Here is a 25,816-nt window from a genome sequence, read left to right on the forward strand (position 1 = left end):
GGCTCGCTAAACTTGTTGGAATAAACATCGGACAATAAAAGCTGAATAGACTGTACGGGGTATTTTTTCTGTGAATATTTACTGGTAACAAAGACAGTAAGTCAGATCAATAGATACGAAGTCTGTGAATATTTACTGGTAACAAAGACAGTAAGTCAGATGAATAGATACGAAGTCTGTGAATATTTACTGGTAACAAAGACAGTAAGTCAGATCAATAGATACGAAGTCATAATGAAGGGAGAATTTGAACGAGAGGAGCGTGAGTTAAGAGCTTACGAGAACAGTGGGTTCAAGCAGAACAAATTGAATAAAAGGATAGCAGAAGTGTTAATTGTTGAAAGAAGCCCCAGCGGGGGAGAGAGGGGGGTGTCAGTATTTGTCTGTGAGACCCCCCCCCCCTTTTTCCTCTCGAGAGCAGCAGCAGCAGCCCGGAGTGTGTCTGCTTGCTTTTTTCTCTAATGCCTGAAGTTGGAAGGAAATACATTGAAAATTAACAGATCAAGGTGTGATTTGAAGTGGTACACAGCAAATTGAGAAGTGTTAATATTTTGGTGTTGGTGAAATTTAAACAAGAGTAGAGTTAAATATACTCCTGATAGAGTTAAATCCCTTATATTTAACTCTCATTAGACAAATAGTTGGTGTTAAAAACGAGTGTCAAAACGAAATATCTATAAATCAAATCTGTAAGTGTAATTGTAGTACATTAACTCTGAACGTTTAACTCTTAACTCCAAACCTAACACCTTAAGTGTAAATTAACGTATCACCACGCCCCCATCGCCGTAGCACTAGCCACTTCAAACCAGAGTCTTGCCGTGACGGCTAACTGCTCCCTGACATTGTTCGGTAAGTAAATTAAAATCATTTCTGTTAATGTTGTGTTTTGTTATTGGTATTTCTCTTAGTTCGCTAAAACTTCCGTTTTCATGACAAAAGTGTGATATACTATTTTCCTGTGTTATAAGACAGGCGAGTCACCGCTAAGATAAGATGTGTTTGGCTTGTGGGCTTTTAGCATTAAGCTAGAGTTAGCACTAGCTAACCAAGCCGAAAAAACGTATAACCAAACAAACATAACCTTTATGTGAATGCAGGCACCGAGTGGGAACGTTATATCGGTAGTATTATATTTAATGAGATCCCTGTTTTGAAGGCTTGCGTTTATTTGCTAATGAATCATAGAAACTTGCAAGACTACATCAAAGGTTAATGTTACTGGTGCATCTAGGCGCCTTCACACCGGAGTAATTTACCCGTTTAGTTCCGATAGTGCCTTGAATTTTGCGTTCACACCAAAAAGAGAACTTAGTTCAGAGAACTTTTACCCCCATTTTTAGTGCCTGCTAGAGAGGTGGTACTATCCTGGGGAGAAAAAAGTACCAATTTCGATTGTCTGGGCGAAGTGCAAACCACGCCCCGTAAAACTCTGAACAATTTAGCCGCCATTGTATTTGCCGGCATTAGCATTAGCATTAGCCCCGCGCATCAACGGAGAGAGAGTACAAAATAAAACATGGGAGCGGTGGAGATGAGGAGGTGTCGGCGTTCTGGCGATTTACTCGTAAGGCTTCAGTAGAAGCTGCTGGAAGACTCCCAGCAGCTTCTACTGGTGGCAAATAATGTATCGTCACAGCATTACAGCTTTTTTACGATGATTGAGCTATATTTTTCTTTTAGGTGTTCTGCATTCAATTTGGCATTGCTTTATTACCTATTTTATCTCTTGCATAGATCACCTACAGTGTTGTACTTAAGAGTATTCAATTATTTTGTGTGACATCTTACATTTTTAGGTGCTGTCTTTTGTATAAAAATAACAAAAGCTTGTTTGTGTCTAAGGTTGCTTTTGAAAACGGCAGATGGATTAATATATTCTCTTCGCAATTATTGTGGTAAGATACATTATGTGATATAATGTATGTGATGTCTAACAATGATTGTTCATTTATTCATTGTAATTACATAACATTGTGTAGAAAGCTACTTCTCATTAACTTACTAAAATGTATACAGAAAATGCTGGCAAAGGTGGAATATGGAGGAGTCCAGAAATACATTAAAGTTCCACAAATTGATGAAAACTTTGATTTTCTCCGGTTTCTTCAAGAAGGTTTGTATCTATATTATAATTGTAAACGTAAGTCACTAAAAAAGGTCAATTTGGAAGTCTAAATGACATGGTATTGTCATTTATTTTTTATATCTCCCAGTTACAGACAAATTTAGTCTGGAGTCTCAACTTCTAACTGAAGGCCTGCTCAATCTGACTGATACATCAGATACTGAGGTTGATGCCGACATATTTGATGAACTGATTAAATCAGGGGTCCGAAACTTCAAGGTTGGATTCCGCCAGTATCCAGTAACAGGTACGGTTGTTAAATAAAGGTTTGGAAGATTTGACTCAGTCTTTGTTTAATATGGATGCATCAATATTACTGCATGTATACAACTGATACTTTCTCATACTGTACCAACACATTTTTAGGAAATAGTTTGAAATTATGTGTTAATCAACAACATTTTATTTACATTTAAAAAAATATTTTTTTTACATATCATAACATCTTAACACTTTTTTTATTCTTCTTTTATTCTCCTGTGTCAATTTTTAGATCTCGAGGTTAATTTTGTAGAAGACGAATCAGACTCATCAGTGTTGCCGGACCTAACAGCATCAGCTGATTCAATCTTCGATCTTACAGCATCACCAGCTTCATTGCCGAACCCTACACCATCACCATCTTCCTCCATTTCATCTGATTCGACTGTTATCCTCTCATCGAAAAATAACAGAAAGAGGGGTCCAGGAGAAGTGGATCGTGAAGAATCAAGACAGGTAAACCTTGAAATCCTATATAACTGTCTCAAATGTTTAGATTAGTAAACAATTATACTATGATCATGCAACGTATACTCTTTTTTTGTAATATTGTAATAAAAAACGTACTTACCTAGAAATATTTAATTTGCTTAATCATTAACCCTAATATTTTGAAAAAAAACGTTTGGCAGAAGGTTGATGCGGTTTTGAAGTCCAATCCAAAGGGGGAAGAAATCTTCAAAGAGTATGACAAAACCAAAACTCTGTCAGATGCCACACGTAGACAGATGATAAACATTCTGGTTGCAGAAATGACAGAATCATATGGGTAAGAAATCACAAAAAATGACTAAGAAAAACCCAAATGGATCAGACACAAATGTAATAATAATTTTGTTTTTAAAAGAAGGATTCCACCCACAAGTGTGCGAACCAGTTATGCCCTGGGAATTGTGACCCTTTTCCCATATCTCCAAGATCCATACTCCAAACATGGATATGTAAGTTTTAAGCTCTCCTTGAAGTCTGTAAACTGTGTTGTTGTAGTACTTATGTCATTAGACCATGATTCTGATTAATATTTGATATATATTTCTTATTGTGATTTGTTCGTGTGAATGCTTGTGTGAGCAGGAGCATTACTATGACCCTGATGCCAATACTGGCTATCTCGCTTGGAGACTGAAGACAGTCCAACGCAACACCTATGACGGCTTCCGTGGGCGCTCCAGGCCTAATTTCAAGGACGGCCCAACAACTGAAAGAGAATCTCTGTTGATTGGTGAGCAGCTCTTCGGTGAGGAGTGCAGGGAGGCTCTCTCAATAATTCGACATTCAACAGACAAAGGTGTGGTCAAAGACAAGATGAGAGCCACCTTTGAGTACAGACAGAAGCTGATTCATGACCAGGATGCAACATCTTCAGTCTTAGACGTCTTCCATCGTTTCCTTGACATACCTGAATTGGTAAGTAAATGTAAAGATTATTAAACTGTATTTTGAATATTTGAAAACAGATTCCTTAAAAATATCAAGTACGTTTAAATAACTTTTTTTATGGACATGGTCTTTGTTTAAAGATTGACCAGGATTTTTCCATGATGTTTGGTGACGAAGTATCCAGGAAGTTCCTGGCAAAGTGGCCATCATATTTCAAGAACAAAGTCATTGCAGAATGCCAGAGTCTTCCCTCAAATCTTCATGTTGAGGAGCTGCTGGCAGCTTTTGACCCTGAGACTGAGAACGACTTTGGTAAATAATAACAGTTGTGTTTTTAAGATAAAGAAGTTGCCTGTTTAATAAGTTAAATATGTAACAGTAGCCTCAACTACAACTCAAGTAGGAACCCTAGAAAAATTATAATTTTCAAAAATGATTCACCTCTATGGTCCCTTGATTATTGACTGCAGCTTCAATTTATATATTTTTTCTAATACTTTCTCCTCTGTTTATTTTCAAGGCTGGGATGGTGACATTTCAGCTCTCCTGTTGCTATTGCATCTCCTGCCCCCTACGCCCAGAGGCCATAAAAAAACTGCCAAGATAAGCTCAGCACAGGCGGCAAACCATCTTGTAAGATTTCTTAAGGTATGTACCATTAGATTTTTCTTTTTTTTGTGCTGTGGTTGTATGTAAGATGTGTTGCAGTTGCAGTTTGATATAAGACTGCAAGAATAAATCTTACTCCTCACTTACTACATTTGTCATTCAATCTACAGCAGGGAGCCAGCCTCACCACATTCCTGGAGAAAGTTGAAGCAAGACAGCCCTTCCTCCTCTGCATTGGTGAGCAAAGGAAGAAAATCCAGAGGTTCGTCATCGTTGTGGACCACAAACCCATACCATGCAACGCTCAGACATCGGTGGCTGCTTTTGATGCCCTTTTCAAAGCTCACTATGTCTTCAGCCTTTCTTATGATGAAGCTCTCTCCAATTTCTACATCTTCATCCAAACAACGGTGTACAACATCGATGTTGGTAATGCAAAGGAAAGCCCACGAGTCAAAGAACTAAGAGCACGACTACTGCGTGAGTAACAGCCAATTCACGAAGAGCAGAGCCCAGTTTTGCACTTAGTTCAACAAGTTCAGAGGACAGTTCCAAAAAGTGCCTGAGCATGTTTACATGCTTTGTTTGTAAAACGCACCACAACAATTGTTCAGTTCTTTGTCAACATTTGAAATTTCAGCACGGCTTATATCCTGCAAAAAGCTTGCGTTTAAGATGTGGAGAACAAGGATGTCCTTCATCTTTTTGCACATACAATGGCTTCAGAAAGCACCTTAACAACGTACATCACCATGATGAGCAGGTCAATACTAACCAAGAAGTGATCACACAGACACAAAGACATTTTGAGATGGAATCAAGTGAGCAGCCAACAACTTCTGCAACCATGTTACAGGTCCCCCCTGTTATCACACAGAAATCGCTTGATAACATGTGCGGATCTATTGTTTCTCACTTACAAGCTTCTGGTATTTCTGAAAGCACCGTCCAAACAATAGTTTCTTCAATGGAGGAAGTTGTCAATGATGTTCAAAATCAAGCACGGGAAGCAGTTCTTCAAACATTTTCTCCTCAAACTATGGAGTCAGGCATTTATGAGAAAATAGAGCACAGTTTAAATCAATTAGATAATCCATTTTCAACCTTGAACACAGTGACAAAGAGAGACAAATATTTCTATGAAAAATGGGAATTAGTTGAGCCTAAAGAATTTATCCTTGGTGTGCGATTGGATACACGTAGGGATAGAACTACAGGTGTCTATAGTCAGATTCCTGTAAAAGACAAATACATGTATGTACCGATTTTAGGTACCATAAAATCTATTTTGAAAAACAGTGAGATAAGAGAATGCTTCTTGCAAGACAAATGCAGTGAAAAGGGGACTTACAAAGACATTAATGATGGGTCGTATTTCCAAAATCATCCTCTGTTTTCACAACATAGACATGCTCTACAGATTTTGCTATATTACGATGACTTTGAAACCGCTAACCCATTAGGTTCTAAGAAGGGGATCCATAAACTTGGTTGTGTTTATTTTACGTTAAAGAACCTTACACCAAAGTTTAACTCTGTGCTTATGAATGTGCATCTTGCAGCTCTTTTTTACACCCAAGATCTAAAAAAATACGGATTTGAAGCAATACTCAAGCCTCTGATTGATGATCTTAACATTTTAGAAACAGAAGGAATCAAACTTCCATTTATTGAACAACCATTGTTTGGGTCGGTATTTCAAGTGACAGGCGACAATCTCGCTTTAAATGGCTTGCTGGGCTTCGTCGAGTCTTTCAACGCAACAAACTGTTGCAGGTTTTGTTTAACAAACAAGAAAGACTTTCAGTCTGTGTTCACTGAGACTGATCCTGGGCTGATCCTGCGCTCCAGAGAACTTCACGTTGAACATTGTAATGCATTAAGTGAAGATCCTGCTCTACCTTCCATTTATGGTGTTAAAACATCTTGTGTGCTCAATTCATTGCAGTATTTTCATAGCACTGACAATTTTGCAGTTGATATAATGCATGATTTGTTAGAGGGTGTTGTACAGTATGAGCTAAAGCTTTTCTTTCAGTACCTAATGAAAAATGGTTACATCTCTTTGAATGCACTGTCAGACAGGGTACAGAGTTTTAACTATGGTTACCTGGAACGTAAAAACAAACCAAGTGCTTTAAAACTGGATGACAACAGCAAGCATTTAGGTTTAAACGCCATTCAGTCATTGTGTGTTCTCCGCAATACCCCACTTATCTTTGGCGATGTGGTTGAAAGAGAAAATAAGTATTGGAACCTTTTGCTCCTTTTGTTGCAAATAGTTAATATTGTTTTCTCCCCTATCCTGACTGATGGAATGATAAGTTACCTAAAACATTTGATCTGTGACCACCACAACATGTTCAAAGTGTTGTTTCCTGATAAGAAATTGATTCCCAAACACCACTTAATGATTCACTATCCGAGATGTATTAAAAAAATTGTCCCTCTTATCCATATGTGGTGTATGCGATTCGAAGCAAAACATAATTTTTTTAAAAGGTCTGTAAAAAATTTCAAAAACCTTACAAAATCTCTTGTTAAGCAACACCAGCGGCAAATGGCTTTTTATTATGAAAACTATTATTTTAAAAGGTTTGAGATTGGTCCTTTAAAAATGAAAACAATAAATAGCTTGGAAGGTGCAGAATCACTGTGTCAGATGTTGCATTTAGATGCATTTTCAGAGGTTTCAACTACAAGATGGGTCAAAAATTATGGCACTGAATACCAAATTGATCTATACATATGCACTGGAACATTCCATGACCTACCTGTGTTCATGAAAATACGCAACATCATCATTCATGAGCAGCGTGCTTTCATAATTGGTTGCACTGTTCACACGCTGTACTTTGATGATCACTTTCATGCCTACTGTATAGAGGACCAAAGCAATGAACATGCTGTTATTTGTATTGACCAGCTCACCTATGTTAGACCCTTTGATAGGCAATACTCTAATGAAAATGAGAGAGCATACATTGTTCCATATTGCTGTGTATTTTGAAATGTATTTTAAAATGCTTTTGTGTCAAAAGCATTTGTTTGTATATGTTTGAAAATAAATCTTGTTTCAAACAACTTTAGCCTACTTTATTTTTTTAGTAATTGTTATACTTTATTAGAGCTTTATTTACACTTTATAGTGTTGATATATGAGTAACACTTTCATAGTTAATAAACTATTCTGTGAGAGAGTTAATATTTAACACCATGCAAGTGTTGAGAAAAACTAACACTGGTTAGTGTTATGAAAGAGTTACATTTTAACTCCATATAGAGTTAATAATTACTCTGAATAGTGTTAAGAAACCAACTCTTTAAAAAGAGTTAAATTAACTCTATGTGGTGTGGACCCATATAGACACTGTCAAAGTGTTGAAATCAAATCTGACAGTGTTCATTTGGGGATGCTAATTTTGCTGTGTAGATATATTGAAATAAATAAGAAACAATGATTTGCTGCTATTTAAACATAGTCTTTGAGAAATGATTGATACCGTTGCATTGCGTTGTGAATTTTATGGTATTTGTCATTAACTAAGGATTGTACTAAATTATACTTCAAGGAAAATTAAATTACATACAGTAACCTTAGGGGAAAGTAAAAAGAGATTGACTGAGTATATGAAGTACATTAAGGGTAAGGTTTTATTCAAATTAAATATGATAGGTGGATTTTTCCATCTACAATAAGACATAGACAGAGGAGAATTTGTTAGACATGAAATAACGAACTCACTGGAGGAAATATATATTGTAATGTGATTTAGGAGTTGTTGTTATCATATACAGTTACTCTCAGTTGATGGTTGTTTAAAGTAGATAGGAAACTGAAAACGTAAACGATTCACCACAATGGTGTTTTTAAGTTTATGATGAAGGAGTAGAAAGTAAAAAGAAGGTTTTTGTAAGTTTGTCAGTCAGAGGGAATCTGTTAATGTTTAAGCATGACAGAGGTGCTGCACGAGGCTAAAAGCCATCTCACACAGTTGGAGAACAAAAGAGGTTTTGATGAGAGAAGCTTGGGCCGGCAGCTGCAGGGCGCAAAGAGGAAGAGAGAGAGAAAAGTCAGATGGTTTGAAGAAGTATAGAGAGAGTACAGGTTATATAGAGTTACTACTATTCTGGAAAATGTCATATTGTTTTGTGAGTAACATAAAATAAGAATATATTTACTAGATATAAGAACAACAGGCTTATCTAGGTTAACAGAACATTGCTATTAACCAGTTTCAGCTGCAACTATCCTATCTTTGTTCTAAAGAGAACATACGTTGCATTTACAATTAATATTAAGAAAGTTCACAATTGATACCATTAAATACCGTTTGGGATTAATAGGACGAGTTTGTCATAAACATTCGTGCTTAGATGGAATAAAAGTGTTGAGATGTTCTCAAAAATGGGAGTTTTCACAATGCTTTTTAGTTTTTATTGAAACAATTAAGTAATGAGGACAGAAAAAGGTTCCATGATGATTTATTTAGGTTTCAGCTTTAGTAATAATGAAGATTACATTTTGTAATAATTCCTTTAAGTGTTCCAAAAATATATTCATTAACTTTAATCAGATTACTTGTTTTAAAAATATAGCGCTGAATACAGTTAGTTTTATATTCTGTTACAAATCTAACCATGCTTGTAACACACAACTTAGATAAACAATTTGAAAAAGAATAGAATAAGCAAGTAGATAAAAGATGAATCTATAGTGGTTAAGAAAGGTGTCTTAGTTTTGCCTATTAACTTAGAACTGAAGTAATGAAGAATAGGAAGACTGTTACCATTAATGGGTTTAACATTCACATGTTTCAGCATTCCTGACCATATACACTCAGCTGGTTTATTTTGTAACCCGCTGGGGGAGAGATTTACATTGAGTTTTTCTCAGTAGCTGATTTGCTGTGATTACAGCAGCATTGGATAGTTGTGCGCCACCTTTGGGTTGTACTCTGAATCAGTGTGTTGGTGAAATGTTGCTCATTACAGAAACAGAAGAAGTGTGCAAAGAACACATCTCAGAGGAGGTATTGACAGTTTGCTTGTGCCTCGTTGTCAAGGCAACAGTGGTGTGAAGAGGTACTGCAGTTTTTGGGGATTTCTGCTGTACAGAGGACAACGTGTGTCTGCTGATTGTATCACATTGATCCAGAGGTCCCTTCCCCCTCAGGACATCCCAATGCCAGAGAGAGTTTCCTTGGAGCCCACTGACCAGGGCCGGTTCTAGCGTTTTGGGGGCCCTGCCACTGACTACAGCTGAAGAGGACAATGAATCATTGACTGTTCTCAATATGACAAGATCAAGAGACAGGCTTGTCTTAGTCTGTTCAGACTCTGAAGAAATCATGCAATGATTTTACAGCATAACTGTGCAAGAGTTTATCAGAAGGTGGTGTAGAACGATATGCTTAGTGTTTAGGAAAGGAGGCTGATTGTTTAATGATGGTCTGGAATACTGAAAAGGTTCAAGTTTAATATACTTTTTTGGCAAACAAAACATCTGATTATTATGTCACACATGATAATCTTGACATAGTGACTAGCTATGGGTAAACGTGTAGACGTTATACCATTATTATCATGAACTAAAAATAAATAGGGAAATAGTATCTGGTTAAAGATGAATGGATTTCATATCCTAGAGAGGATTAGTTATATTGTGAATACTTCACAAGGTATTTACTCATGTATTTTGAAGAACACATAGGAACACAGGTCCAGTTTTGTTTAGTTTTTGGATTAAATTGTCCATTACCAAAACTATTCAGCTTAGGTCTAGCTTTAGACTTTAATAGTAAAAGAGTATTTAGGCTTATTTTTGTATATCTGACATTTTTTAAATATGTTGGATATTCACTAGATAGAGAGATTGCATTACTCTCCATTTGTTGAGAACATTTCTGAAGATTAACTATTTGTTTTATTTCTAATATTCCTATTTAAGACGTAATTTTAGAGTAACAAGGCTGATGCTGAAATTGGAAAATGTGGTAGTGGTTTGCATGATGTAAACAAGAAAGGTTTTGTTTGTTCAACCTCCAGTTAGATCTGAAACAGTAATAATGATTGATTTAGCTAAAGCTTAGTTTAACATCCTGATGTAACATTATGAGGTATGTTCACTTCTAAGGGTAAACAAATTGATAAAATGGATTATTATTATTATTGATTAATTTGGAATATTAATTCAAAAGGCCGTTTCCTGCAGGTTCACTTAAGAATGCCTTGCATGAACATTTGTCAGGTATTGTGTTTCCTAGGGGTGGTATATTAATAAAGTGTATTGATAATTTGTTTGTTAAACATCTGAAGAAAATGGTGCTGCGAACACGAGAAAAAACTTTGTTGCATTGGTTGACATCAACACAATGATGTCACTAGTACAACTCCAGCTAGTAAAATATTAAAGTCTCTTCAGAGCACGACACATGGCCAAAAAGACTGAGACCAAATGACCTTTGACCCTGACTGACAGTGTGACTTGAGAAAAGCACTATCAATGACAAACTCTGGGGCTGACCAAACTTGACTTTACAACCTGACAGAGTGAGTGTGAATGTATTTCTGCATGTGATCAGTGCAACTGCATGATTCTAAAACAATAATTAACCGAGCATGTCAATATATTATTTTGGAGCTCCAAGGGAAACATAGGTTTCCTAAAAATTCTGCAAAAGGGGGAAACCACATGTGACCCGTTTCTAATTCCCACAGGAGTTGGCGGTTTGCAAATGTAAAACTCAAACTAAAATCTAAAGATTCTGTTTCTTTTAGGATTGCCAGCTGGAAATAAACACTTATTTTCCCTGGAGTGTTTACTGTGACAAATGATGGATGTACTTTTGTGAATGATGTTTGGTATTTTCTTGTAACCACTGGTTACCTGAAGGTTTTCTTCCCATATAGGATTTTGTTAAACATGTGTACATGTGTAAAAAGGGGGAGTGTGGGATTTTTTCATTTAGGGACTGGAAGAAACCTGCCGCCCCAACTCAGATGTTAAATCTGACCATTGATTGACAGTTTTAGATTTAACCTGCTCCATATCTGGGGATAAGATACTGTTTGATTAATGTTGACATGTTTCTAATATTGATTGAGTTATAACAGGTAACACAGATGCAGAATCAGTGGCCAAGGGGCTACTGAGAGAGGTAATTCCAGAATGAGAATGAGAAGGTGAACTGTGATAATGAAAACAATTTTGTAATATTTCAACAGGTATTAAAGTAACTGAGGTTTGAAATGTAGAAAGAACATATTACAGCTAAGTTAAAACATAGTAATGTATTGAGATAGAATTTAATTTAGACAACATCTTGTAACTAGCCTGGTAAAGAAGTAAAAGCCATAGACTTTTTGGTTTAGATCATTATTGGGATGTACATTTAATTTAAATTCATAATAGAAAGACATTTGATGACAGTATGTTGGATTTCTGTATTCATTTTTCAGCTTGATAATATCTAAGCACTGACGGGTAGAAGCAGTATCACCAGGAAATTATTCACTTTGTCAGTATCATGATTTTTAGTTGTTTTTAATCCATAACATTAGTGTGTTCCATTACCAGAGACATTAGCAGTTCATATTATATTTAGATTTTAAATAGGATCTCAAGGATTTCATTTATAATAACACAGATGCTTGTCAGAAATTCAGAGCTATTGAGATATGTTATTTAGTTCACCTGAAGATGTTGGGGTTTATTTTGTTGACACAGGCCAAGTATTCGAATTCTGAAGCGGCCTACCAGTGGTGGGTCAAACACCGGAGGGCCCAGAAGCCCTGAGCGTAGACTTGAGGGGTGGGTATCAGATTTCTCCACACAGGTTGCTGACGCCAAAAGGGGGACCCGAGGAGCAGGAGGCCGACACAGCGGAGTTCGTCTGGCTGAAGGTGGCTCAACCCCAGGTTCTCCGGCCTCTACAGAGTGACCCAGAGGACATCTCATGCCGTCCGTCGAGGAGCAAAGGGGGACATCTGGTACTACTGGAGCCAGTGTGCGGCGAGGAAATCACCGGCTAGGACCATGGAGGACATCAGGATGGACCTGGCTATCATCAACGAGGACATCCCTACAGCAGACGACTCGGAAGCTGTCATCATCGGACTGGAGGAGAAGGACCTCGCGGATATCCCTACAGCAGACTACTCGGAAGCGGCTGTCAGCGGGCTGGGGGACTTCTCGAGGCAGCAGAGGAGTCTACTTCTCTCTGATCAGATTAATCAGTTCCACCTTTGAAGGAAAGGCCGCATCTCCCCCTCCCTATCAGCTGCCCTTGTTGGCGTTTTCCGCTGAGGGGGGGGGGGCCTGAGGATTCAACAACACGCAAGCCTGCTGCTTTCTGGCACTCAGGTTTGCACTCTGATAGTTCCTTCACTGACATTGAAAGTTGTGTTCTGTTCACAAAGGTATACTGTTGGGGAGCAGACACAGTGGCAAGGAATGACAGTAGCTGTGTTTCAAATGTCTTATGTGAGTTGGTCTCGTGGGGCGAGACCAAAAGGGGGAATTGAAATATTATTTGAATTATTTGAAGTATTAAAGTAACGTGTTATGGCAGGAAAGTTCAATCTGGTATATTCATTTTAATGTCACCTTATATATTCGTGGGTGTTAAATTTGAAAGTACATTTTTACTGTTTAAATAATAGAGAGGCTTTTCATATATTCCTGAAACAATGTCCCACTACTTAGTAATAATAAATTAAAGCAATAGTCTTTTCTTCCACTTTTCATGTGTAGTCAAAAGGGTGGTTTTATGACCTTTGACATCTGCTTTGCAGTTCCCAGCAAGGAAGGGGCCCTGAATCTCTAGCTTCCTCTGCTAATTGCTAAAACCCGTATTGATTAGCCCAAAGGGAGATGTGCCTCAGATACAAGACAGTTGAAGCCTTGTAGAATTAATGATTTATCTCCTACAGACCCCAAAAGAGGCCTTGAGACTTGGGTCACCCAGCAGTAAATGAGATAAAGGTCCTTTTGAGCTTATCAATAAAATGTATTCATTCCTAGTAAGCTGACTTTGGGGTGAAGGGAAGTTCAGGGAAGCCATTAAGCGATAAGAACAATTAACTTCTGTTAAAGATACATGATACGATGTTTGTGTGTGTTGAAGATGTTTAGGGGGAATGAGTATGTGTCCTGTCAAAGAGTCCTCTGTCATGACTCCAAATCATTGATTGGGGGATCTGCCTAAGGGCAGAGGGACAGAAACACACACACACACACACACACACACACACACACGCGCACAGAAGCAACATGGAATCAACAAACTCACTTACTACCTGGGATCCCGCCCAGAAGGGAATCCGACCAATGGAACACTGCCAACTCACTGTCTAGCTCGCTCAGAAGTGAACTCTGTGTATAAATGTTGTGATCATTTTGAAGATCGGCGCTCTTGTTTCTGACTGGCCGTTCCTGAGACGTGTCTCACACGGTGGTAGAACCTGAGCCCGGACTACTCTGCAGAGTGCTTCGTGATTCGGTGATGTATTTGTATGTTTGCACCATTAATGCAGATTATTGTTTAACCCTTATCCTGGCTGCTTTGAATTTTTCCTTCTTTTGAGAACCCGCTCATATAGGAACGGCGCGGAGCAGAGATTCTGCCCCAACACCACTTTACTTGTTCTTTTTAGAGTGAAAATTTACATTGATTGTAATAATCAAGAGCCATGAGCCAGCCAACATAAAGCAGCTTTTAAGGTCTTGTAAACATACGGGGTGACACTTTTTACCATGACAGTCTCTCAGTTACTGGGCTCTGAGGGTCCTGAGAGATTTGTTTCCCCCATGTTACACCAGAAGCATAACTGGCAGGAGTAATTGTGACAATAATAGTCTACTTATGTGACATGAATATAAGATCAGAACAATTGTGTTGTAAGCTATAATAAACATATGATAATACAATATACACATCAGTGACCACAGCCTCGTGTGAAGAACAATGAATGTGTTAGCCAGTCTAACTTTATTTGACTAGATCAGGGGTCGGCAACCCGTGGCCCTCGAGCCGCATGCGGCCCTTTAAGCCCTCTGCTCCGGCTCCCTTGAGCTTAGACAAAAATAAGAAGGAAATTAAAAAAAAGTATTTGTAGGACTATTTATATTTTCTTACATTGTTGAAAATGTTTCGTATCTTGCATTTTGAGGTGATACTGTGACACATAAATAAAAAACAAAACGGTTTTAATTAGGTCAACTAAAATATGCGTCACATCCTGCTACGGTCCCGGGCTAGCGCCTTTTCTTGCAGGCGAATAACCTGACCCCCGGCTCGATGAGCGAACTATGGATAAATCAAAGAAAAGTACCGGAGGGACTTCCGGAAATGAAGAGTGAGGAGTAGACGTGCTTTCCTCCGCTCCCTCGCCTCCAACTTTTTTTATTGTGTAAAAACCTCGTTATTCACTTCACACTTGCACTAGTCGATGCATAACGACTGAGCAACTTTATTCCTCAAGGAGACATGCCATCTAAGCCCGCAAAGCAAGCCAAGAAAGACTCCATGCCTACGGAGGATGTCGCCGCCGGCGACGTTAGCATGACTGCGCTAACCAGTTTGTTGGAGAGCCATAAAGTGTCTCTCTCAGCGGAATTCAAAACAGTCATCGCCGCACTCGAGTCCAAAGTTGATCTGATTCATGCGACTATCTCCGATCACGGGCAGCGTATTTCCTCTTTGGAGTCGAATGCGGATTTGGTCGACGGGCGCCTGTCAACTTTGGAAGCTACGTGCGCGGAGCTAGCCGCTAGCAATGCTAAACTGCGGGCGAAAACGGCAGACCTCGAGGCCCGCAGCCGCCGCAAGAATATCCGCATCATTGGTCTCCCTGAGTCGATTGAAGGCCAGAGACCAACCGCCTTCTTTTCCGACCTACTACCTCTGCTTCTGGGGGACCAAATCCAGCCTTCTTCTCCTGAACTGTTCCGGGCTCACAGGTCGTTTGCCGCAAAGCCAAAGCCTGGGGAAAGACCGAGGCCGGTCATCATCCGATTCCACAACTTCCAGACCAAAGGAAAAGTCATCCGTGAAGCCCGGAAAATGAGAGCGGATCTACGGTACGAGGGGAAATCGATTACCTTCTACGAAGATTATATTCCCGAGGTTGTGATGCAGCGTGCTCTGTACCGGGAGGTAATGGCGCAGCTGTATACACTCGGACTCAGACCTGCTCTCCAGTACCCGGCCAAGCTGATGATTACGGCGGAGAATGGAGACAAAGTTCGGCTGTCATCTGTCGAGGAAGCTAAGAAGTATATTGCCGCTAAAGAGAGGTAGCTTGCACTGCTATAAAACACAGTAGCTATGGCCCATTTGCTAGCTTGCCACATTATATACTGAGTGATCTAACGTAGCTGCTTGTTAGCTTAGCCCGGGCTGCACTATTGCTACACTGAACTGTACAGCAACTAATCATACTACTCTACGAAGGACTCCCTGTAAGCTAATGTTTACGTAGACTGGTCATTGTTTCTAAATATTGCACTTTAAGTTGAATGTCAGTCTCACTGTTTACATACGTTTGTGACTAGCAGGTTGTGCTCAGGTAATTTGTGTTATTCTGCCAGGTTGATGTAGGTTGTGCCGGCTAAATCAGTTTTTTTTAATGGAGAATGTGTTCACTGTTCAATGTAGAGGGAACGGAGGTTAAGTAGGGGTAGGATAGGACGGACCGACGTCAGGAAGGTTTGTATCCTAGGAGATGCACATGTTTGATGCTCCCAATGGGATTGGGGTTTGCTGTGTGTGTGTGTGTGTGTGTGTGTGTGTGTCTGTCTGTCTGTCTGTCTGTCTGTCTCCTCCCCCCTTTTTTTCTTTTTCTCTTTCTTTTTTCTTTTCTTTTTCTTTTTTCTCAATCCCCCTCCCCTTTTATTTTACTCTCTGCTCAGGTTATGCCACGATTTAAAGGATTATGTCAGTGAGTGGTAGAAATATCTGGTTTGTTTCCTGGAACGTTAAAGGGCTGAACAATATCACTAAAGCCAACAAGGTAATTTCCCATTTGCAACACCTTAGAGGAGACATCTGCTTCTTACAAGAGACACACCTCCGTACGGCGGAAATGTCTTGTGAAAAAAAAAGGCCATGTATGGGTCACTTCTTTCATTCAAGGTTTTCCGAGAGGGCTAGAGGGGCAGCTATTATTATACACAGGGATATTACCTTTGACCTAAACACTACTATATCTGATCCGAACGGCCGGTACGTTATAGTATCTGGCAAATTACAGAATACTCCTGTGGTCCTGGCCTCGCTATATGCTCCGAATTGGGACGACGACAAATTCATATCCAAATTCTTTACTTCTATACCTAATCTCAATGAGCATCAAATTATAATTGGAGGTGACTTTAACCTGATCCAGGATATAGAGCTTGATAGATCGTCCACTAAGCAGTCTACTCTATCTAATTCGACCAAAGTCCTAAAATGTCATGCCGACCAGCTGGGATTGAGGGACCCATGGAGGACTAAGTTTCCCTCCAGTAAAGTTTTCCCTTTCTTTTCACATGTCCAACACACTTACTCACGGATAGACTTCTTCTTACTTGACGATAAACTATTACATAACGTTCTTTCCTGTGAATACCATAGCATAGTTATCTCCGACCATGCACCCACTTCTGTAGAAATAAATGTTCCCCATGGTAGACCACCCTCTAGATTCTGGAGATTTAGCCCTTAGTTGCTGTCCGAACCCAAATTTAAGGCTTTTCTGGCAACACAAATCACATTTTTCTTTGAGATAAACGACACTCCGAATATTGGTAGTGATATACTCTGGGAGTCCTTTAAGGCTTATCTTCGTGGGCAGATCATTTCTTTTGTCTCACATTTCAGGAAATCGTAACAATCCAAATTGACAGAAATTTCAGTTGATATCCAAAATTTAGACAGCCAATACTCGGTTAATCCCACCTCTATTTTGTATAAAAAACGGCTCCAGCTTCAATCTCAATATGATCTGTTATCAACTGGTAAGATCGAGAGGGAACTTCTGCAAACCAGGCAACGATTTTTTGAGCAGGGAGATAAGGCAGACAAACTGCTTGCATATCAATCGCGAGTGGCCGGTGCCTCTAGGCTGATCCCTAGAGTGAAGTCGCCAACAGGTGATATTACAACAGACCCTGCTGAAATCAGTAATATCTTCTCAGACTACTATTCTGAATTATACACCTCAGAATCTTCTCCACAGGATTGGGACAGCCCTAACCCCTTAGACACTTTAGCTTATCCCCAAGTTGATGGAAGAGGTTTTGGTGATCTGGGAGCTCTGTTAACCTTCTCTGAAGTAACAGAGGCTATAAAATCTTTACAGAGCGGTAAATTGCCTGGTCCTGATGGCTACTCCACAGAGTTTTTAAAAACGTTTTGTTCTGTACTTGCCCCGATCCTGGTGAGAGTATTCAATGATGCCTTTCTGAAAGGCCAGTTACCGCCTACTTTGTCTGAGGCATCAATAACTATTTTGTTGAAGAAAGATAAGGACCCACTCTTGTGTGGCAGTTACAGGCCGATATCCCTTTTAAACGTAGACTTTAAGATCATGGCTAAGGTTATTTCTAGCCGTCTCCAGAGGGTGATGCCGGGCCTGATTGACCCCGACCAGACAGGCTTTATCTCAGGACGACAGTCATTTTTTAATACCAGGAGGTTGTTTAACATTATTTATTCTCCCTCTACTAGTACCCCTGAAGTAGTTCTCTCTTTGGATGCAGAAAAGGCATTCGATAGAGTAGAGTGGGGATATTCGTTCTATGTACTTAACACATTTGGTTTCAGCAGGGACTTTGTCTCATGGATTCAACTCTATACTATACATCTCCGGTAGCTTCAGTTAACGTCAACGGTGTTAAGTCTGGTCTGTTCTCGCTCTCTCGCGGAAATAGGCAGGGTTGCCCTCTATCTCCGTCATTATTTGCGCTCGCCGTCGAGCCTCTAGCCTTATGGCTTCGTAGTGAGGAAGGATTTAGGGGCATCACGCGCTTCGGTTTTTTGCATAAGCTCTCTCTGTATGCAGATGACCTTTTACTGTACATTTCCAGCCCATCGTCCTCCCTTCCTATAATTCTAAGCATTTTAGAGCAATTACAGAAGCTATCTGGCTACAAACTCAACCTCCAGAAAAGCGAATATTTCCCTGTTAACACCCTCGCTGAAAAACTTCCCCAAGCTCTCTTTCCTTTTAAGAAGGTCTCAGAGGGATTCAAATACCTGGGTATCCATATCACAAAATCGTTTACGGAGCTTTTTGCCAAGAACCTTAGTCCATTAGTAGAGCGCTTTAAAGCAGACTTAGCTAGATGGTCCTCCTTGCCTTTCTCCTTAATGGGACGTATTAATTTGATAAAAATGGTGGTGCTACCTCGATTCTTATATTCCTTCCAACACATTCCAATATTTATTAAATCCTTTTTCTCAGCACTCGACCAGCAGATTAATTCTTTTTTATGGTGCAACAAGAGGGCTCGTATTAGAAGAGTAGTTATTCAACTCCCCAAGTCTGAAGGTGGCCTGGCACTGCCTAATCTCCGCCATTATTATTGGGCATGTAATATAAATAAGCTTCTTTTTTGGAACACTAATTTGGCACAGGGCGAACACCCTCGATGGGCTCAGATGGAGGCTTCCTCTTCGGTTCTCCCACTTTGGTCGGTGGTATGTTCTCAATTGCCCTTTCCAGTTAAACAAGTTGCTCACAATCCGATTGTAACAAACACTTTAAAGATCTGGGGTCAGTTTAGGAAGCAGTTTGGCTTACAAGCGTCATCAGGTCTAGCCCCGGTCTATCGCAATCACCTTTTCCTCCCGTCGTGCTCGGATCCTGTCTTCCGGACTTGGTCAGACAAAGGCCTGCGGTCTATTAATGACCATTATGCTGGTGGTGTTTTCTCTTCGTTTGCAGATTTAGCCAACAAATTTGACCTTCCAAGTTTTCACTTGTTCCGATTCTTTCAGATCAGGCACTTTGTGGAAAAGAAATACCCCCAATTTCCAGGTCGGCCTCCTGATTCGATAATTGATTATTTCCTATCACTTAAGACCGATTCAAAGAAGTTCATCTCCATTATATATAATAACATTTTTAAGATAAATCCTACTTGCTTAAATTCCCTTAGAGTTGTATGGGACCAGGACCTTGGGATTAACGTGTCAGATGATCAGTGGGGACGTATATTAAACCTGGTACACTCCTCTTCCATATGTGCAAGGCATAGTTTACTGCAGTGCAAGATTCTGCACAGAGTACACTACACAAACGCTAAACTGGCCAGGATATACCCTGACAGGTCTGACAAATGTAACAGATGTAAACAATCTCCAGCTGACTACATGCACATGTTTTGGTCATGCCCTAAACTATCAGAGTTCTGGTCTGCAATATTTGACTCACTTAGGGAGGTCTTGGGTGAGACAGTGGACCCTAGCCCCCTCACTGCCCTTTTCGGAATTCCTCTGATGCCCAATGCACCCATTACCACACGAGTTATCGCATTTACCACTCTGCTTGCCAGGAGGCTTATTCTCCTTAAATTGATACATTTCTCCCCTCCCACCCATAATAGATGGATTCACGAAATCCTGAGTTGCGTCAGGCTTGAGAGGATTAGGTTCTCCCTTAGGGGCTCCCTGACGACGTTTCATAATACCTGGCAGCCTTTTCTGGACCACATTGACACCCTTACTATTGATGAAGAACCCAAAACTTAATTCTCAGCAGAGCATCCCCCCCCCTCCCCCCTTTTTCTTTGCAATACTATTTAATATTCATCCTTTATTTATTTTTGTTTTTATTTCCTTGTCTCCCCCCCCCCCCCCCCTTGTAGATGTGTGTGAATGAGAGTGCGGGGTAAAGGGGTTTGTGTTTATATGTCACTGTACGACAGAGTTATATGCTTTCACAGCAAGCGATGCTGGCTTACCGGTATGTTTGATATGTAGAGAGAAGTTGTCAAAGGTGCTGCAGCCTTTACGTATCGAGGAACAACACGGGAGAGGAAGACAGCTGACGATCTTCAGTCATAATTCAATAGAGAACCGCAGTGACGCGTCCTAAAACCCGGAAGTAAACTCCTTCCGGTTCCTTCGTCAAAAAAGCAATGCAATTTCTCCATAGGATTTGGGAAAATAGCTGGAAATAAGGTCTGTGGTTGACACACATTTAAGAGAGGGATCACGTTTTGTTCAGCCGGATAATATCCACATGTCTACCCTACTTTTATAATTTTCGCAGCAAAATGCTAACGTTATGCTATAAACAAACTGCAGCAGGGTCGCTGCTTCAACAACACGTCAACTTAAGATCCATATTCAAACATACAGATTCTAAATGGTACAAGTTGAAGTGTTTGTTTGAACAGTTTGCAGGAGGCAGGTACTTGCTTTCAAGCAGAACAGGGAAAACAAACTTAGCGGGAGTTTTTTACGTGTTCGGTGTAATGACGTAAAACGGCCTGGACAACTTCTGTAGTCCTATTCAGCCACTTGGTAACCATCGTTTTTCAGACACGTAAACTCTTCAAAAATCACCAGCGGGGTCACTGCTGATGTATTTAATGTCGTAGAACAAAACGTGATCCGTCTCTTCAATTTGTGTCAAACACAGACCTTATTTGGAGCTATTTTCCAAAATCCTATGGAGAAATTGCATTGTTTTTTGTCGAAGGAACCGGACGTGGTAAAAATGCTAATTTACTTCCGGGATTTAGGACGCGTCACTGTGGTTCTCTATGGGGTATCTAATTTATTTCAGAAAACACTTTTTGTTATATTCCATGGAATGCTCTTAACGTCCCGATAGCAATGAATATATTAAATGCTTTGACAATAAATACATAAACATTTGTATCTCTAAACCAATAAGCAATGCGCCAGAATCAAGGTGAGACTATCCGCATCCTTTAAAACTCTACGCACATTCGTTTCACCAAAATAAGTAAACGACTGTATTTGAGTGAGTTAAGGCATTAGTTTGCTTCATTAAAGGATGTTAATGAATAAGTGTTCTCCAGTGCCTTTTGTCCGCTTTAAGGTATTATTAAGGTAGGGTTAATGTTGCTCTCAAAGTGCACCAGATTGATGCTTTTAACTTCAATATTTAAAAAAAAATCTTCCAGTGGGAGCATGCCCCCGGACCTCCCACTTGTAAAAAATAGCACTTTACCCCTGCACCCCCCGACAACTCCTGGGCTAAGCCCCGGATCTCCTACAATCCTAAATCCGCCACTGGAGTGCTCTCATACTTGTTTGATTCTGAAATTGTACATTTATATAAATATATGTGTGTGTATATGTCCGCGTCTGTGGCCTGTTATTGTCTCATTATACCGCACTGTGAATGAATTAAAGTAAATATATAAGTCGTCATGAACACATCTGTCCATGAGACAGAGGGCTGCTGTGCCTCCTGTCATCATCGATGGACGTCTCTTTAAAATGACCGCTCAGAGGAGAGGAGTTCTCATTTCTCTAACCGCCTGCTTCCCCTCCTCTCTCCTCGGTTCCCCTCCTCAGTCCTCCGCTCGCATCTCCTGTGGGCGGGACTAAGTATCGAGGATAGGAGTCGAGGAAAGGAGTCGAGGAGGGGAAATTAGAGTATTGACAAACCTACCTCTTGTGTGTCCAAAGGAAACACATCCAAACTGCATTGAGCTTTCAAACAAAGCACACATGATGTTTCTGATTGTAAAGAATTAACTTTAGGTTTTATAGTCCTCTGGTCTTAATTGGAACTAACAGGCTGCCTTTCATGAACAAATAATACAGCAAGCCTGAGGATAATATTGCAGGCAGTGAAATGCATCATAAGTCTGAGGTAAACAGTAAGGCCAACACATCCTCACTCCCAGGTCGAGACCAGGGGTTCGCAAAGTGTGGGTCGCGAGATGATTACAAAATAAAAATGGAAAATTAAAAACAATTTTTTTTATTATTAATAATAACGTTTGCATAGACATTTTCAGGGGCGGACTAGCCATCTGTATAATTTCCCCGCAACGAGGCTCCCCCTTTGACAATCCACTAGCGCAGTGTTTCTCAAACTTTTTCATACCAAGGAGGACCACTTAACCAATAAAAAACACTCATGGACCACCTCACTCCACAAATATCCAAAAACAATAGGCCATTCCAACACTATATAACAAATTACAGCCTAATAATGACAGCTTAACCTTCTCTATATCGCCTCGTTCACACATTAAATCAACAATAAAAATACAGATTGTATAAGCATTTAGTTCAAATGCGATTTAAAATCCTCTCAGGTTTTACACCTCTTATTATGAAATGTAGACTACATTTATTATGTAGTATTATTTTAAAAACGAGTTTATGTCCGAGCCAACAGACTCACAGATTGTTGGCAACTGAGAGATATGCAAAATACACCGCATGTAGTACGACACAAACCTCCGCTGTGGATTTTCAAAACAAAATACAATAAAACTATAGACAAGTTTACGCGCCAAAACACGGGTAGCGCCATGACACTACACAAATGCACTTCATTTCCGCCGGAAGTCTTTTGCACAGCGTCTGTCGGTGTAAACCGATGTAAACAGTCAGACGGGCACTGGTGTAAACACAGCGATTTCGATGCTAACAGTGATGCTAGCTTGGGAACACGATTCTACTTCTTTGACTGGAGATGGCGTTACTCTCCCCCACCCGAATTCAGTGCAAAACTGGGAGGATAACATGACGACGTGGCCCAGCATAAAACCAAAATAAACTGCCTTATTTAGGTCATGCCCACAGGAGCCAACAGTTGTCTGTTGTTTACATAATGCACAATTTACATGATCTCTTTATGCTGTGCAATATATCATATGTGCCTGTACTGTTTGAGTGAAAATAAAGTTTGATGTAATTTAATTTCATTATTGCACTGCTATTGCATTATTGCATTTCATATGTTCCTTAGAGTGCTACAATTTCTTTTAACACAATTCATCATTCATATTAAGCTCATACTGTACATAAATAACACTGAATGAATTAATTGTTGAGAGGAAACTAAAGAAATGGCTTCAACAAGAAAGATCACATGTTTAATCCTAACAGGTATTACAAATTAAAATATAAAAGCAGCCCACACAATTACATCACTATGAAAATATTCATATATAATATTAAAAAATACAATGCATGCAGTATTTGTTGTGTTTATCTGTATTTAATGAACAACATGGCTGGGTGCTGGGTGCTGGTTTGTGGTCGTAGCACTCTCTATCTAACCACTCGTTCAGGTGCTTTCTCGAGTGATTGCAACCAACTACCGCACACGTAGTTCCCGAACCACTTTTCTTCATGTTGTAATTGTTATATCCTCTTTGTCTCTGCGATATCAGTGCTTTGTCGGCACAACGGAGCTAGCTAGCAAAACAAACCCAGTCCGCCAAAACGGAAGTGCATTGCATCGAAGGGAGGAGTTCAGGATGTAGAGCGGAAACGGCTCAATAACTTGTGTATAGTCGCAGGCCCAAGATTAACTCTCTGAGGCCTGCATGGTTAAGGGAGGCGCTCGTGAATTGTTTTTACGGTAACAGAGGGGTTTTAGGTTGCCATAGGGCTGTTGACGGTCTTATTATAGGCTGCATCCATTGGTTGGTTTTGTGGCACATTTGTAACGCTGTGCCAACTTGGGCAAGCCTGCAGGCAAACTTGAGGAGCGCACACAGGGTGGAGTGAGGTTGAGCGATGGAGAGAAAGGGAGAGAGAGAGATTGAGCGAGGCAGATAGCGTGTGCAGCGGTTTGCTTGCGCACAGAGCCGGAGTTTGTGAGAGAGCCGGCTTGAGTCAATTTCTCTTCAAAAATATAATTGATTGCCAGCCTCCCTTGTCCCTGGTAAATCAGTTACGTTGGTACGCTGATTTCTTCTAATGTGCCTGCATCTGGCGCTGAGTTGCCATATTCCTTTCATGAACCACTTCCTTATATCCATTGTTGCAGATACATAGAAATGATAATAGCCAACCTAACCTAGCAAGAGTAAACTGACAGGCTGCTGTGCCGTATCTCACTCAAAAACCCACATGACTCAGCCCAGCGAAAAACCAGTCTCGCGCGCAGCCTTTCATTCAGAATTTCATTCAGAATTTCCTAGCAAAATAAAAAAAATGATATTAAACTAATCTTTCAACATAGTTTAAAACAAAAATAAATATTAGGACACAGACCTACAAATAACAACCATAAATATAATAATAAAACAATTAAAATGTTGTATTCAGCCCTGATTAAACCCCCCCCCCCGTCGACAGGGGGTCGCCAGTCTCTGGCACTGTGATTTTGTGGGTCGCGGGCTGAAAAGTTTGGGAACCCCTGTTGTAGACGACTTGAGATCGCGAGCGAATGCTACCCGCAGATCCATTCTCACAGCGTTTATCAACCTTCTTCTTACTCAATATCAAGCGACACTTATAATTTACAAACTCTTCAACTACAACCCTAATTATATTTAAAAACATTTTAGAAGGCCTCACGAAATATTTACTAATTTAAATGTGAAGGGATGTGTGTAATGTGGTGATTACATTATTCACCCACGGATCTATGGGTTGGGGTATTGTTCCGCACGGACATTTTAGTTAACCGGACTTCCTGTTGATGTGAAATACGAAAACATTTTTTTAAAATAAAATGATACTTTATTCCGAGTTTGCTTGATTTTCTCTTTGGAGGTAATCACATAACGTTATTTTAATACATGGTTCGGCTGCATTAAATATTACATATCTGCCGTAGTTCGCTATTTATAGAGCCCTGATGAGAAGACTTCTAGACAAACATGAACAACTGCCGCCAAAACTGAATATGTGATAGTATCAATACTATTGGTATATTTACACCATAACCGTGCACAGCTGTTAAAGCACGTTATTGAAATGTATTATTTTTATTATTAGATATTAATAGGAGACACAGACAAACAAACTAATAAGGCTTTATTTAAACATTAAAGAATACTTTAGGTTAAGGTCTTATTTTGAATAAGAAAAAAGCTTTGGGGGTATAAATATGAAGCCTGACAAAGTACTAATATATTGCTTTCCTGCAATGTTAACCACTGTATGTTTAAGCACTTATTTTAACTGATATTATACATATGTAGTATACTCTTATAAGATGTATGTAGATAGTATAAGAAATGTGCAGAATACGACAGTTTAATGGTGGAGGTATACACACATATTGATAGATGTCTTGTAATGCACTGTTGAGGAACCTGCGACCCAAGTTTTTCATCTCTGGCCTTGTCTGGTATTGAACAATCAATAAATAAAGAACACAGAATTATTAAATAAAACACAGAATTTGTGTGATTATACTAAATGATTTACAAATAAACACCACTGCATATTTAAAACTGTTACACATGCTGATGTAACGCAAATGTTTCCAACT

At 39.7% G+C, this 25,816-nt stretch overlaps 1 protein-coding gene across 5 annotated transcripts; it reads left to right on the forward strand.

Annotated features, from left to right (window-relative positions):
• Nucleotides 1-534: 534 nt before the first annotated feature.
• Nucleotides 535-7,462, forward strand: LOC307028332 (uncharacterized protein). 5 transcript variants are annotated; one of them, XM_079663267.1, is made up of 11 exons: nucleotides 535-852; nucleotides 1,846-1,898; nucleotides 2,020-2,116; nucleotides 2,217-2,375; nucleotides 2,622-2,845; nucleotides 3,022-3,158; nucleotides 3,237-3,330; nucleotides 3,464-3,796; nucleotides 3,910-4,081; nucleotides 4,290-4,417; nucleotides 4,549-7,462. In XM_079663267.1, exons 3-11 carry the CDS (start codon nucleotides 2,023-2,025, stop codon nucleotides 4,864-4,866), a joined length of 1,659 nt encoding a protein of 552 aa, XP_079519393.1. In that variant the 5' UTR covers nucleotides 535-852; nucleotides 1,846-1,898; nucleotides 2,020-2,022; the 3' UTR covers nucleotides 4,867-7,462. The 5 variants fall into 5 exon arrangements, with proteins under 5 accessions (XP_079519393.1, XP_079519392.1, XP_079519391.1 ...); XM_079663266.1 differs by having other exon boundaries at nucleotides 535-1,898; XM_079663265.1 differs by lacking the exons at nucleotides 535-852; nucleotides 1,846-1,898 and having other exon boundaries at nucleotides 1,906-2,116; nucleotides 2,712-2,845.
• The last annotated feature ends 18,354 nt before the right edge of the window (nucleotides 7,463-25,816 follow it).

This window comes from Notothenia rossii (genome assembly GCF_949606895.1).
Source record: "Notothenia rossii genome assembly, chromosome: 2".
Lineage (NCBI taxonomy): Eukaryota > Metazoa > Chordata > Actinopteri > Perciformes > Nototheniidae > Notothenia > Notothenia rossii.

What these genes read in the sequence shown, in the direction of transcription:
- LOC307028332 (XM_079663263.1), top strand. Translation starts at nt 1,921, where the DNA reads ATGTATGTGATGTCTAACAATGATTGTTCATTTATTCATTGTAATTAC. An exon ending in GAAATGACAGAATCATATGG is followed by an intron (nt 3,159 to 3,236) that starts GTAAGAAATCAC and finishes TGTTTTTAAAAG; the next exon opens with AAGGATTCCACCCACAAGTG. An exon ending in CATACTCCAAACATGGATAT is followed by an intron (nt 3,331 to 3,463) that starts GTAAGTTTTAAG and finishes TTGTGTGAGCAG; the next exon opens with GAGCATTACTATGACCCTGA.